We start from the raw sequence: 13,851 nt of genomic DNA, 5'->3' as shown, positions 1-13,851 counted from the left end.
GAAGAAAGTAAACGCAAGCATGACAGGAAACGGCAAAAACGCGAATCAACGTCGGCATAGTGTTTACACGATGGAAATCGCTGATGGAGGACAAACGTTTTCACAGTGACGCCGAGGTTGCCTGTTTTCTGCTGGACAGGTAATTCATCCTACACACATAATTGTAGTTTGTTGTGAGAAAGCTTTCGCTCACCATTTTGTCCGCTGACGGCCACCGTACTCTTGGTGAGAGAGGGGCGGTGTCGGGGTAAATCCTCTTAGTTGCAATCTAAGGTTTGAACGTTAGATGCCGCTGGAAATCACACACTTCTCCTTTGATACATTTTACTTTTCTTTTTCTGTTTTTTTGCAGGGAGCAGAGATTAGTTGACAGCACTGTTTCACAGTCCTTCACAATCAATCAATTCCCCGTCCTGACCCCTCATGACATGTTGCAAATGAATTGCAATCAGTTTAACGCACCTTTAAAATGTTCCCTTGTCAGTTTCATCCATTAATGGTGTTAAAGTCCCAGTCTTCAGGGGGGTTGCTTTACTCCTCTCTGACACTAAACTGAATATTTTTGAGTTGTAAACAAATCAAGACATTTGAGGATGTCATCTTCAGCTTTGATCAACATTTTCTGACAAAACATGTCCAACCTTTTCCAGCCTGAGGATGGCGGCAAATGCAGCATTTAGTACAGACCGTTTTCCAAAGAAGAAGAAGGAAGACGTCTGAAAGTGAACTGCAGTCGTGCAGCAGCATGAGTTTACTTCCCAGCAGTCTGCGCGGCGCACTTGTCTTCATCATGCTGTCTTGTGTGCTGTCTCGCAGTTTGTGCCAGGTTGTTACGGAAGTGAACCGGAGGTCTTACCCGACATACGCTTCAGTTTTTCGGGCGTTCACAACCTCCAGTCCCAAAACCGGAGAACCATCCAACAATGGTAAACAAATCTCTGCTGGTATTCTGTCAGCTGGAAACACCTTTACAGCCCTGTAATACTCCCGTGGACCTGTGACTTTATAGACACTTCTTAACCTGCCGGGTGTCATTATGTTCTTTATTATAGTGGGGAGATTACTTTTGGGTGCTTGTAAAACTTTAATGTAGTTTTATAGTCCTTAATAGGTTTATAAGAGGCTGCCTGTATTACACTGTCAGAGAGTGGTGGAAATACCTGCATTTACTTAAATACTGTAGGCCTCCTTAAGTATAACATTTAGGTACTTCTACCTGGGTTATTTTCATTTTCTGCTGCTTTACACTTCTACAGTTAACAGGCAGATAATGTACTCGTCACACCACTACATTCATTTGATAACTTTAGTTACCTTTCAGATTGAAATTGATACAAAAATTTAATCAACAAATAAATAATGATGTAGTATTCAGTGGCAGAGGAGGTATTCAAATCCTTTACTTAAGTAAAACTATTAATATCACACCAAAAATTGATCACAAGTAAAGGTCCTGCATTGAGAAGGTTACCTAAGTGAAGGTATGTATGTATAATCAGGAACAATACCAAAAGTAAAGGTATACAATCTATATTTTCAGTACTATATTAGAAATATCAACAATTGATCAATTAGTTGTCAATCAATAAATTCATGTATTTTGATATCCAATAAGTGCTTTGAGTTTTAGTTTTTTGGGGTTTTTTTAAAAAAGGCCAAATTCTCTCATTCCAACCTCTCAAATGTGAATATTTTCAGTTTTCTTTAATCCTTTATGACAGTAACTTGAATATCTTTGAGTTGTGGACAAAACACGACATTTGAGGACATCACCTCGGGCTGTCGATCAACATTTTTCACAATTTTCTGACATTTTACGTACCAAACAACTAATCGATAAATCAAGAAAATAACTGACAGATTATTTGGCAGTGAAAAATAATCTTGAGCTCTAGCCCTATTTAAGAGACGCCCCACCTTCACCAGCTGCAACGTTAATGGAGCAAGATGTAGTGTTTGCTCGTGCAAAAATTAGCACAGCAGGCTAAATAGTGAGTTGGAGCCTTTAAATAGGTTGAATTCCTATTTAATATACAGTCTATGGCTGAAACAAATTGCCTCCCCCACCCCCTCCTCAACAGACCCGAGGAAGCTCAGGCAGGCAGAAGCCTGTTCTCCTGTAAACAAAAGTAGACAGTAAACAGTTAAGCAGAGGAGTCTCACTGCCTGACAAACCCCATTAACATATTGCTCAGTTTAACCATTATAAACATCTACCCCTTCTTAGAGATTATTAATGATTACTTAAGATCCATAAACAGACATTTACTCATTTGGCGAAAATTCTGCGTTAATCTTAACTATAATTAATGTGAAACAGGCGAATAAAAACACTTCCAGCCTGGAATAGAAATTTCAGAGGAGGACACCGCAGCTGCAGAGCATTTCAACTTAACGTTTCCTTGATCCTGGTTATTTAGTAATGATTACAGTAAATATATCACAGTCAATCATAATAATAATAATTTAACAATTGGTACTTTAAGTATATTTTGATGCTAACAGATTTAAGTAAAATTTTTTATGGATAACTTTTGGTTATACTTGAGTCTTTGTGGGAGTTTTTACTACTTTTATGTCAGTAAAAGATGGGTGTGTTTCTTCCACTACAGCTGACAGCGTGGTCAAGCTGAATGGACTGAAGAATGTGTATTCAGTGTTTTTGTTTGAAACAGAGAGTTTGGTTGACTCTGGCATTTTTGTTTCAAATGGACGACAATGGTGTGTCAGTGGGGAAAGCTCTAGTTTATCCTCACAGCAGAGAACAGCAACATTAACCAGCACTAAATTAACACAACGTACTATTAAATCAATGGATGGTGAGTTTATAGGTTTTACGGGAATCAGTAAGGGTCCTCTTTGGCACAAAGTGAATCTTAACATGATGCGATCTTTTCTGTTTCCACTTCAGGTTCTGTGGTGACCTACTCGCAGCTGAAGACCATGCTGTCCAGCCGTGACATTCAGCTGTTCGATGTGAGAAATCCTGATGAGTACCAAGCTGGACGCATTGCAGATGCCGTCAACATCCCGCGTAAGTGTTAACAACTATACTCAAGTGGGATGAGAGTGGTCGTCTGCGGGTCTTTTCTTTCATATCTTTTGTCTGCGTGTGTGTGTCACTGTCAGTGGGAAACCTGGAGGACTCCCTGAAACTGTCCCTAGAGCACTTTCAGCAGAAATTTCAAGTGAGGGCTCCTGGGAAAGATGACGACAACATTGTGTTATACTGCAGAAGTGGCAACAGGAGCGCCAAAGCTCTGGACATCGCCCGTCAGCTGGGATATAACAGGTAAATATCAGCAGTTGCACCTGTACATACACATGAAACCACTGATTAATGATTTTTAAATAGCTTATAAGCAGATTATTAACTATGTTGTAAAGACCTCATGAATAATTAACAAGCTGTTCCAACACATTAGATAAAAAGGCAACAGTGAACTGTTTCTTCCTGCACAGTAAGTCTTTATCTGAACTTTATCTGTACTGCTAAGCCTCAGATCTCAATTCTTAATAAGCTTACTTTGTCTTTTCAGTCGGCAGCATTTATGCCTGTCAGCTCAATATTTGTTCATTGTTGTAACCTTCCTTTACTTGGCATACTGATACCGTCCTGAGCCAGTCTTACCATTCTTTAAATTCTCTGCAACTGTTTCATGGTACGTCACAACTATTATTCTACTTTTACCATTCTACTACTATTCTTCTTCTTGAGGCATTAGATCATTAGCATCAGAGTGAGAGGACAGTCATCACCTAAAGATTAAAGAAATGTTACACCACTGTTAGACTTTCTGGGTGAAATTCCGATTAAATTTCAGTCATGTTAGATAATGTGGACCCTGTACTGTAGCTGTGCTGTTCAACCATATAAGTGGCCCATTCCATGTGTTGTTATTTAATAATTAATCAGTCCTGGTGCTGCGACTAGAGTACACTGTCCTCGGATGCTGCTTTGGTTTGTTGAACACCGGATGACCTTTTAGTAGGAAAACAAACAACAGCGATAAAAGACTAAAGCTCTTCTTGTTGTGCTTCTGTTTCTCAGGGCGAGACATTATAAAGGAGGCTACAGCGAGTGGGCCGAGCAAGAAGGAAAATGAATCCACACCGCACTTCAGTTGCATTACCTTTGTTAAAGATAGAGCTAATACAAAACTACAGAATATACAGTAAATGAGAGATGACACATCTGTTACTCTTGAGCAACATTCAGTTACAGTTTTATATCATACTGACTGCTAATTAGTTACGATTTAGATTCACACTGACGGTTTCTTTTTAGGTATGCATCACTTCTTCACCATGTTACATTTTTTAGGTACTGATTAAAGCCTGTCATGAAGGTTTTCAAAGTGTATCTCTGTCAAAACATATGATTCTTGGCAAACTGATTAATGTTAAAGTGATTGTGTTGATTAAATTATATGCAAAATTCAACTTGACTTTGTACATCTCTCATCTTCAGCAACTAAAAATTCAACTTAACGTAACTTTTTTTCACCTTGTCATTTATGTATTGTCAATTGTTTATATCAGTTCTCAAAAATGAACCAAATGAAGCTGCAAGAAAAAAATAGTGTCAAGCAACAGTTTTCTGAGTATCAAGCATTTTTGGTGCACACACTGACTTTCTTGAGTGTTCATATGTTTTATTTTGCCACTTTTCCACTGTAAGCAGGCTACATACTCAACTTGCTCAAAAAGTATGTAATTGCGACATAGTTGCAGCGTGTGGGGTTTGTGGAGAGAGACGATTTACATACTCAGTGAACCTTGGATACTAAATGAAGGCAAGATGTAGAGTTATACTTAAGCCATTTTAACAAGGCACTTGAATTTATTTTGCAAAAAAAAAACATCAGGCACAGTTTAGTCCTTTTACAGGTCTCTCAGCAACACCTTTAATCCATCTTCAAAATTTAATTTTCCTTTCAACGTAGACGAGCCGAGCACGTAGTATATTTAGGTACAGGAAACAGCAAAGTGTAAAGTTGACCGAATAGAGAGCAGGCAAAAAAGTGGTGGGACTTATCAAGGGTCAAATGTCATTGCATTGCTGTCTGTGATTTTCACCTTGCACATTTTGCACACTGCAATTTGTTTTTTGTTGACCACCACATAGTTTCTGTACACAAACAAAATTATCTTTGGTATTTTTTATTGGACCTCAGTAATGTAAAGTTAGGTCTTCATGGTTCTCTCCTAAAAAACTTGATCGGATGCTGTTCAAACAAAGTGTCTGGTGAATTAACTGTCGACTTGCTGAGCATCAGTAGTGTTAACGTTAGATGACTCAGGAAATCCAGACCAGCCTAACATCCTGGCACTTGTGACGACACAAAACAGCATCCATGAGTCCCACATCGGATGGTGGGCTCATTCCCTGTGAGGTGAAGTCTTACCTGTCAGCCTTTGATGAACTTTTCAACCATATGTATTTAGCATTTCCTGTGACTAGGCCTTAAACAGCATGTTCACATTTGTGCAGACCAGTGTTGGGCAAGGTACTGAAATTTAGTAATTACTTACAGTTACTAGTTACTTAGAAATTGAATACTTTTTTCAATTACTGTATATAAAAGTAGTTAGTAACTACGGAAATGTGTCATTTTTAAATGACCACATCTATTCTCTTACGAATCATCATCATTATTCAGTATTCATCATTATTATCAGTGATAGGAGTTATTAATACTACACAGGATGCTGCATGTATGTTAACCAAGTGGTGCTACAGTAGTTAATACCATTTTTTACAAGGCTTTGTTAAATACTCGATTCTGATTAGTCAATTACAGCATTTTAAGGTTTGTTATTTCTGTATAGCAGACTGTTGCTGTGGATGCACTTCTGACCATAGACTCTGGGGAAACGATAAAATCAGTTTAAAATCAATTATGTAATTTTTAAAATAATGTTTTTATTCAAATTCCTGATTTATTCAGGTGAGTAACTGTGTAATAAGTGGGATAATGCAGGTCATTTTTGTGAAATAGACCCCTTCAGGGTGATCTTAGACCCCTCCTGTGTCACCCTGTCAGGGTTTATTTCATATATAATTCTAGTTTTAATCATTACAGTGACCATCATCAAGCAGAATAAACCGTTTTGCCCCACTGTAAGGCTGGGTGACATTGGATCATTAAGCAGACAAATCAGGGAATATGCTGCATTTTGTCTGCTATCCATGGCAGTTGTCCACTATTTTCTCTACTCAAAAGTAATAAGCAACAAGCCCATTTAACTTTATTTGGTACTTTTGTATGATAATTCACTTTATTCTCCTTTTGTTCTAACATGAATTTGGACTGTTGACTATTTTTTCTTTTATGTCATTAATAAGGCCTCAGTAGTAGCCTGATATGAGAATGAATTGTCAACTTGTTACACTTCATTTCAGTATTAGAGATCAGTCAACTCAGTGGAGTGGGCAGATTCAAATGTCTGGACCTGGGTCAGGTTGTTAGCTGACTGAAAATTAGAAAGCAGGGATTCTGGCCACAGACCTGATATATGCATGTCACTTACCTAACTATCCCTGACATGAGTATGTATCATATGTTAACATTTATGCACTATTTATGTATGTGTATACCTCGAAAAACTTAAACCTACATAAAAGCAACCATTTTTTCTGTTGTAAAATACAGCTGAAGTGTATATGCTGACTAATATATGTGTGTCACATCTGTATGCATATACAGCGAGAGTAATTATTGATTTATTAAAAGATTAATATAACAAGGCTATAAGATGATATTCACTCTAATTTAATCTCTATACTCATGAACCTTTGCCATTACATACATCTTATATGTATTATGTCACCGTCTGTACAAAGTCCATTATGTATATCTTGATTCTCACTGTTTTGTTTTTTTGATTTTGATTGTTTTTGCTGTTGTTCATGTTGATGCTGGGTTTTTTTTTTTTGTTTGTTTGTTTTTTTTATAGAAAGGGGGGAAAAAAACACCTCATTAGAATATTGGCTTTGATCTCAGAATTCTGACGATGACGTCATGACATCAGAACCCTAACCATATGACGTCAGAATTCTGGCTTTGATCTCAGAATTCTGGCTTCGGTTCAGGGTATAAAATTTTGTCAAATTTAGCAGAGAGGTTTCAGTTTGCAACCAACTACAGACAGCTCCCCTCAACATCCGGTTCCAAGTGTGTAGGGAAAACTACGGTGGCCGCAAGACTGCAGATATAAACGGCTTATTCTAAGGTAAGAAAAACGCAACTGTTTATATTTTCAGGTGATTATACACTAAGGTGCATCGTTTCAGATATTTTTTTATCATATATTGCGGTGCTGGAGGGTTGGGACGCACAGCCGAGGTGCAGCTGTGTGCGTCCCGCACTTCCACGCCTCTTCCACACCTTTTTTTTTAAAGGGAAACAAACTAATGATTCTGGCTTTCATGGCATGATTCTGCCTTGGGTACAGGCTGTCAGTTTGAGTGACGTGTGAGAGACTGCAGACTGCAAACAACTGGATGTCCTTTGCCTCACCCCCCTCCCCCCTGCGCCTTTCCAAGCATACGAGAGAAGGTACAGTGACTGTAGAGGGCTCATTCTAAGGTAAGGAAAGCGCAAACATTATTATTTTCAGGTGATTATGCACAATTGAAAAAATAGCAAACTCAAAGAAACTTTAAACATGTGTCCCTAATATCCTCTTACACAATAAACACTAGCCTTTCACTGACAGATTGTGTCAGACAATTAAATACATTGGGCTCTTAAGTAAGCAAAAAATGACAATTATATAACATAAATATGATAAACCACCAGTTTTTGAATAGACAAATTACAAACAGTAACCATAACATTTGAATTCTGTAAATTAAAATTTTCAGTCAACGATACAAAACAATAAATTTAAACATTGTTTACAGCCATAGTGGACCATGAGGAGATATTTAACTTTACATTGTCCTCTTTAACTTCCACAAGTGAACAAATGATGATGCAAAATGCTTGAGACACATGTGCCTGTTACTCTCAGACCTCGAATCAGTTTATATCATGTACTGACGCTCAACCAGATGGCATCAATCATCATTGAGTAACAACATGGCACCTCAAGCGCACTGAGTTCACTTGAGAAGTCAGGGGGTTAAATAGCTAACTGACTCATGGTTACAATTTTAAGGTAGCGCAAAAAATGACACCATGGTTTGAACAGACAAATTACAAACAGTAACCATAACATTTGAATTTTGTAAGTTAAAATTTTCAGTCCAGCATGCATGATGGGACATGAAAATTAGCTGGAATACTAAACTATTAAGTGAAATGTAGCTTGTCCTCAAACAATAAATTTAAACATGGTTTGCAGACAACTTAGAAACACAATTCCCACAGCTTAAAAATACTTTAGGAGTCAAACTTTGTTAATTAATTATTAATGAAAATTAAACTTGATGGGATGAAATATGTGATCTGCACGATAGGCTAACTCTGATCCATGTTTATGTACATAAAGTGGAGAAATGACAAACTACAGCTGATGTGGCTCTATAATACTCTTCTATAAAGAGGTTTAACTTTACATTGTCCTCTTAAACTTCAACAAGTGAACAAATGATGATGCAAAATGCTTGAGACACATGTGCCTGTTACTCTCAGTCCTTGAATCAGTTTATATCATGTACCAACGCTCAACCAGATGGCATCAATCATCATCGAGTAACAACATGGCACCTCAAGCGCACTGAGTTCACTTGAGAAGTCAGGGGGTTAAATAGCTTAATGACTCATGGTTACAATTTTAAGCTAGCGCAAAAAATGACACCATGGTTTGAACAGACAAATTACAAACAGTAACTATAATATTTGAATTTGTTTAATTAAAATTTTCAGTCAACGATACAAAACAATAAATTTAAACATTGTTTACAGCCATAGTGGACCATGAGGAGATATTTAACTTTACATTGTCCTCTTAAACTTCCACAAGTGAACAAATGATGATGCAAAATGCTTGAGACACATGTGCCTGTTTACTCTCAGACCTTGAATCAGTTTATATCATGTACTGACGCTCAACCAGATGGCATCAATCATCATTGAGTAACAACATGGCACCTCAAGCGCACTGAGTTCACTTGAGAAGTCAGGGGGTTAAATAGCTTACTGACTCATGGTTACAATTTTAAGCTAGCGCAAAAAAAGGACAATTATATAACATAAACATGATAAACCACCTTGTTTTGAACAGACAAATTACAAACAGTAACTATAACATTTGAATTTTGTAAATTAAAATTTTCAGTCAATAATACAAAACAATAAATTTAAACATTGTTTACAACCATAGTGAACCATGAGGAGATATTGAATTAGAAACACAATTCCCACAGCTTAAAAAATACTTTAGGAGTCAAACTTTGTTAATTAATTATTAATGAAAATTAAACTTGATGGGGTGAAATATGTGATCCTGCACGATAGGCTAACGCTGATCCATGCTTATGTACATAAAGTGGAGAAATGACAAACTACACCTCATGTGGCTCTATAATTCTCTTCCATAAAGAGGTTTAACTTTACATTGCCCTCTTAAACTTCAACAAGTGAACAAATGATGATGCAAAATGCTTGAGACACATGTGCCTGTTTACTCTCAGACCTCGAATCAGTTTATATCATGTACTGACGCTCAACCAGATGGCATCAATCATCATTGAGTAACAACATGGCACATCAAGCGCACTGAGTTCACTTGAGAAGTCAGGGGGTTAAATAGCTTAATGACTCATGGTTACAATTTTAAGCTAGCGCAAAAAATGACACCATGTTTTGAACAGACAAATTACAAACAGTAACCATAACATTACAATTTTTTTTGATTAAAATTTTCAGTCCAGCATGCATGATGGGACATGAAAATTAGCTGGAATACTAACCTATTAAGCGAAATGTAGCTTTTCCTCAAACAATAAATTTAAACATTGTTTACAGCCATAGTGGACCATGAGGAGATATTTAACTTTACATTGTCCTCTTAAACTTCCACAAGTGAACAAATGATGATGCAAAATGCTTGAGACACATGTGCCTGTTACTCTCAGACCTTGAATCAGTTTATATCATGTACTGACGCTCAACCAGATGGCATCAATCATCATCGAGTAACAACATGGCACCTCAAGCGCACTGAGTTCACTTGAGAAGTCAGGGGGTTAAATAGCTTACTGACTCATGGTTACAATTTTAAGCTAGCGCAAAAAATGACACCATGGTTTGAACAGACAAATTACAAACAGTAACTATAATATTTGAATTTGTTTAATTAAAATTTTCAGTCAACGATACAAAACAATAAATTTAAACATTGTTTACAGCCATAGTGGACCATGAGGAGATATTTAACTTTACATTGTCCTCTTAAACTTCCACAAGTGAACAAATGATGATGCAAAATGCTTGAGACACATGTGCCTGTTACTCTCAGACCTCGAATCAGTTTATATCATGTACTGACGCTCAACCAGATGGCATCAATCATCACTGAGTAACAACATGGCACCTCAAGCGCACTGAGTTCACTTGAGAAGTCAGGGGGTTAAATAGCTTACTGACTCATGGTTACAATTTTAAGCTAGCACAAAAAAAGGACAATTATATAACATAAACATGATAAACCACCTTGTTTTGAACAGACAAATTACAAACAGTAACTATAACATTTGAATTTTGTAAATTAAAATTTTCAGTCAATAATACAAAACAATAAATTTAAATATTGTTTACAACCATAGTGAACCATGAGGAGATATTGAATTAGAAACACAATTCCCACAGCTTAAAAAATACTTTAGGAGTCAAACTTTGTTAATTAATTATTAATGAAAATTAAACTTGATGGGGTGAAATATGTGATCTGCACGATAGGCTAACGCTGATCCATGCTTATGTACATAAAGTGGAGAAATGACAAACTACAGCTGATGTGGCTCTATAATACTCTTCTATAAAGAGGTTTAACTTTACATTGTCCTCTTAAACTTCAACAAGTGAACAAATGATGATGCAAAATGCTTGAGACACATGTGCCTGTTACTCTCAGACCTTGAATCAGTTTATATCATGTACTGACGCTCAACCAGATGGCATCAATCATCATCGAGTAACAACATGGCACCTCAAGCGCACTGAGTTCACTTGAGAAGTCAGGGGGTTAAATAGCTTAATGACTCATGATTACAATTTTAAGGTAGCGCAAAAAATGACACCATGTTTTGAACAGACAAATTACAAACAGTAACCATAACATTACAATTTTTTTTGATTAAAATTTTCAGTCCAGCATGCATGATGGGACATGAAAATTAGCTGGAATACTAACCTATTAAGCGAAATGTAGCTTTTCCTCAAACAATAAATTTAAACATTGTTTACAGCCATAGTGGACCATGAGGAGATAATTTACTTTACATTGTCCTCTTAAACTTGAACAAGTGAACAAATGATGATGCAAAATGCTTGAGACACATGTGCCTGTTACTCTCAGACCTTGAATCAGTTTATATCATGTACTGACGCTCAACCAGATGGCATCAATCATCATCGAGTAACAACATGGCACCTCAAGCGCACTGAGTTCACTTGAGAAGTCAGGGGGTTAAATAGCTAACTGACTCATGGTTACAATTTTAAGCTAGCGCAAAAAATGACACCATGTTTTGAACAGACAAATTACAAACAGTAACTATAATATTTTGAATTTGTTTAATTAAAATTTTCAGTCAACGATACAAAACAATAAATTTAAACATTGTTTACAGCCATAGTGGACCATGAGGAGATATTTAACTTTACATTGTCCTCTTAAACTTCCACAAGTGAACAAATGATGATGCAAAATGCTTGAGACACATGTGCCTGTTATTCTCAGACCTCGAATCAGTTTATATCATGTACTGACGCTCAACCAGATGGCATCAATCATCATTGAGTAACAACATGGCACCTCAAGCGCACTGAGTTCACTTGAGAAGTCAGGGGGTTAAATAGCTTAATGACTCATGGTTACAATTTTAAGCTAGCGCAAAAAATGACACCTTGTTTTGAACAGACAAATTACAAACAGTAACTATAATATTTGAATTTGTTTAATTAAAATTTTCAGTCAACGATACAAAACAATAAATTTAAACATTGTTTACAGCCATAGTGGACCATGAGGAGATATTTAACTTTACATTGTCCTCTTAAACTTCCACAAGTGAACAAATGATGATGCAAAATGCTTGAGACACATGTGCCTGTTACTCTCAGACCTCGAATCAGTTTATATCATGTACTGACGCTCAACCAGATGGCATCAATCATCACTGAGTAACAACATGGCACCTCAAGCGCACTGAGTTCACTTGAGAAGTTAGGGGGTTAAATAGCTTAATGACTCATGGTTACAATTTTAAGCTAGCGCAAAAAATGACACCATGTTTTGAACAGACAAATTACAAACAGTAACCATAACATTACAATTTTTTTTGATTAAAATTTTCAGTCCAGCATGCATGATGGGACATGAAAATTAGCTGGAATACTAACCTATTAAGCAAAATGTAGCTTTTCCTCAAACAATAAATTTAAACATTGTTTACAGCCATAGTGGACCATGAGGAGATATTTAACTTTACATTGTCCTCTTAAACTTCCACAAGTGAACAAATGATGATGCAAAATGCTTGAGACATATGTGCCTGTTACTCTCAGACCTCGAATCAGTTTATATCATGTACTGACGCTCAACCAGATGGCATCAATCATCATCGAGTAACAACATGGCACCTCAAGCGCACTGAGTTCACTTGAGAAGTCAGGGGGTTAAATAGCTTAATGACTCATGGTTACAATTTTAAGCTAGCGCAAAAAATGACACCATGGTTTGAACAGACAAATTACAAACAGTAACTATAATATTAGAATTTGTTTAATTAAAATTTTCAGTCAACGATACAAAACAATAAATTTAAACATTGTTTACAGCCATAGTGGACCATGAGGAGATATTTAACTATACATTGTCCTCTTAAACTTGAACAAGTGAACAAATGATGATGCAAAATGCTTGAGACACATGTGCCTGTTACTCTCAGACCTTGAATCAGTTTATATCATGTACTGACGCTCAACCAGATGGCATCAATCATCATTGAGTAACAACATGGCACCTCAAGCGCACTGAGTTCACTTGAGAAGTCAGGGGGTTAAATAGCTTACTGGCTCATGATTACAATTTTAAGGTAGCGCAAAAAATGACACCATGGTTTGAACAGACAAATTACAAACAGTAACCATAACATTAGAATTTTTTTGATTAAAATTTTCAGTCCAGCATGCATGATGGGACATGAAAATTAGCTGGAATACTAACCTATTAAGCAAAATGTAGCTTTTCCTCAAACAATAAATTTAAACATTGTTTACAGCCATAGTGAACCATGAGGAGATAATTTACTTTACATTGTCCTCTTTAACTTCCACAAGTGAACAAATGATGATGCAAAATGCTTGAGACACATGTGCCTGTTACTCTCAGACCTCGAATCAGTTTATATCATGTACTGACGCTCAACCAGATGGCATCAATCATCATTGAGTAACAACATGGCACCTCAAGCGCACTGAGTTCACTTGAGAAGTTAGGGGGTTAAATAGCTTAATGGCTCATGGTTACAATTTTAAGCTAGCGCAAAAAAAAGACAATTATATAACATAAACATGATAAACCACCTTGTTTTGAACAGACAAATTACAAACAGTAACTGTAACATTTGAATTTTGTAAATTAAAATTTTCAGTCAATAATACAAAACAATAAATT

General features: G+C 36.5%; 1 protein-coding gene across 2 annotated transcripts; it reads left to right on the top strand.

Moving 5' to 3' along the window:
* Positions 1-511: 511 nt before the first annotated feature.
* LOC146307560 (thiosulfate:glutathione sulfurtransferase) lies at positions 512-4,443 on the top strand. 2 transcript variants are annotated; one of them, XM_084747460.1, is made up of 4 exons: positions 512-926; positions 2,912-3,034; positions 3,130-3,292; positions 4,052-4,443. In XM_084747460.1, exons 1-4 carry the CDS (start codon positions 668-670, stop codon positions 4,104-4,106), a joined length of 600 nt encoding a protein of 199 aa, XP_084603586.1. In that variant the 5' UTR covers positions 512-667; the 3' UTR covers positions 4,107-4,443. The 2 variants fall into 2 exon arrangements, with proteins under 2 accessions (XP_084603586.1, XP_084603587.1); XM_084747461.1 differs by lacking the exon at positions 512-926 and adding an exon at positions 2,605-2,819.
* Positions 4,444-13,851: the final 9,408 nt, after the last annotated feature.

Source organism: Lutjanus erythropterus, chromosome 21 (genome assembly GCF_056507025.1).
Source record: "Lutjanus erythropterus isolate fLutEry1 chromosome 21, fLutEry1.hap2, whole genome shotgun sequence".
Classification (NCBI taxonomy): domain Eukaryota; kingdom Metazoa; phylum Chordata; class Actinopteri; order Lutjaniformes; family Lutjanidae; genus Lutjanus; species Lutjanus erythropterus.
Note: the sequence above shows the minus strand (reverse complement) of the source record. Positions and strands in the feature narration are given on the sequence as shown.

Excerpts from the sequence above, each read along its gene's own strand:
- LOC146307560 (XM_084747460.1), top strand. The coding sequence starts at position 668 with ATGCAGCATTTAGTACAGACCGTTTTCCAAAGAAGAAGAAGGAAGACG. Across the intron at positions 927-2,911 it reads CGGAGAACCATCCAACAATG|GTTCTGTGGTGACCTACTCG; the intron begins GTAAACAAATCT and ends TTTCCACTTCAG. Across the intron at positions 3,293-4,051 it reads CGTCAGCTGGGATATAACAG|GGCGAGACATTATAAAGGAG; the intron begins GTAAATATCAGC and ends TCTGTTTCTCAG.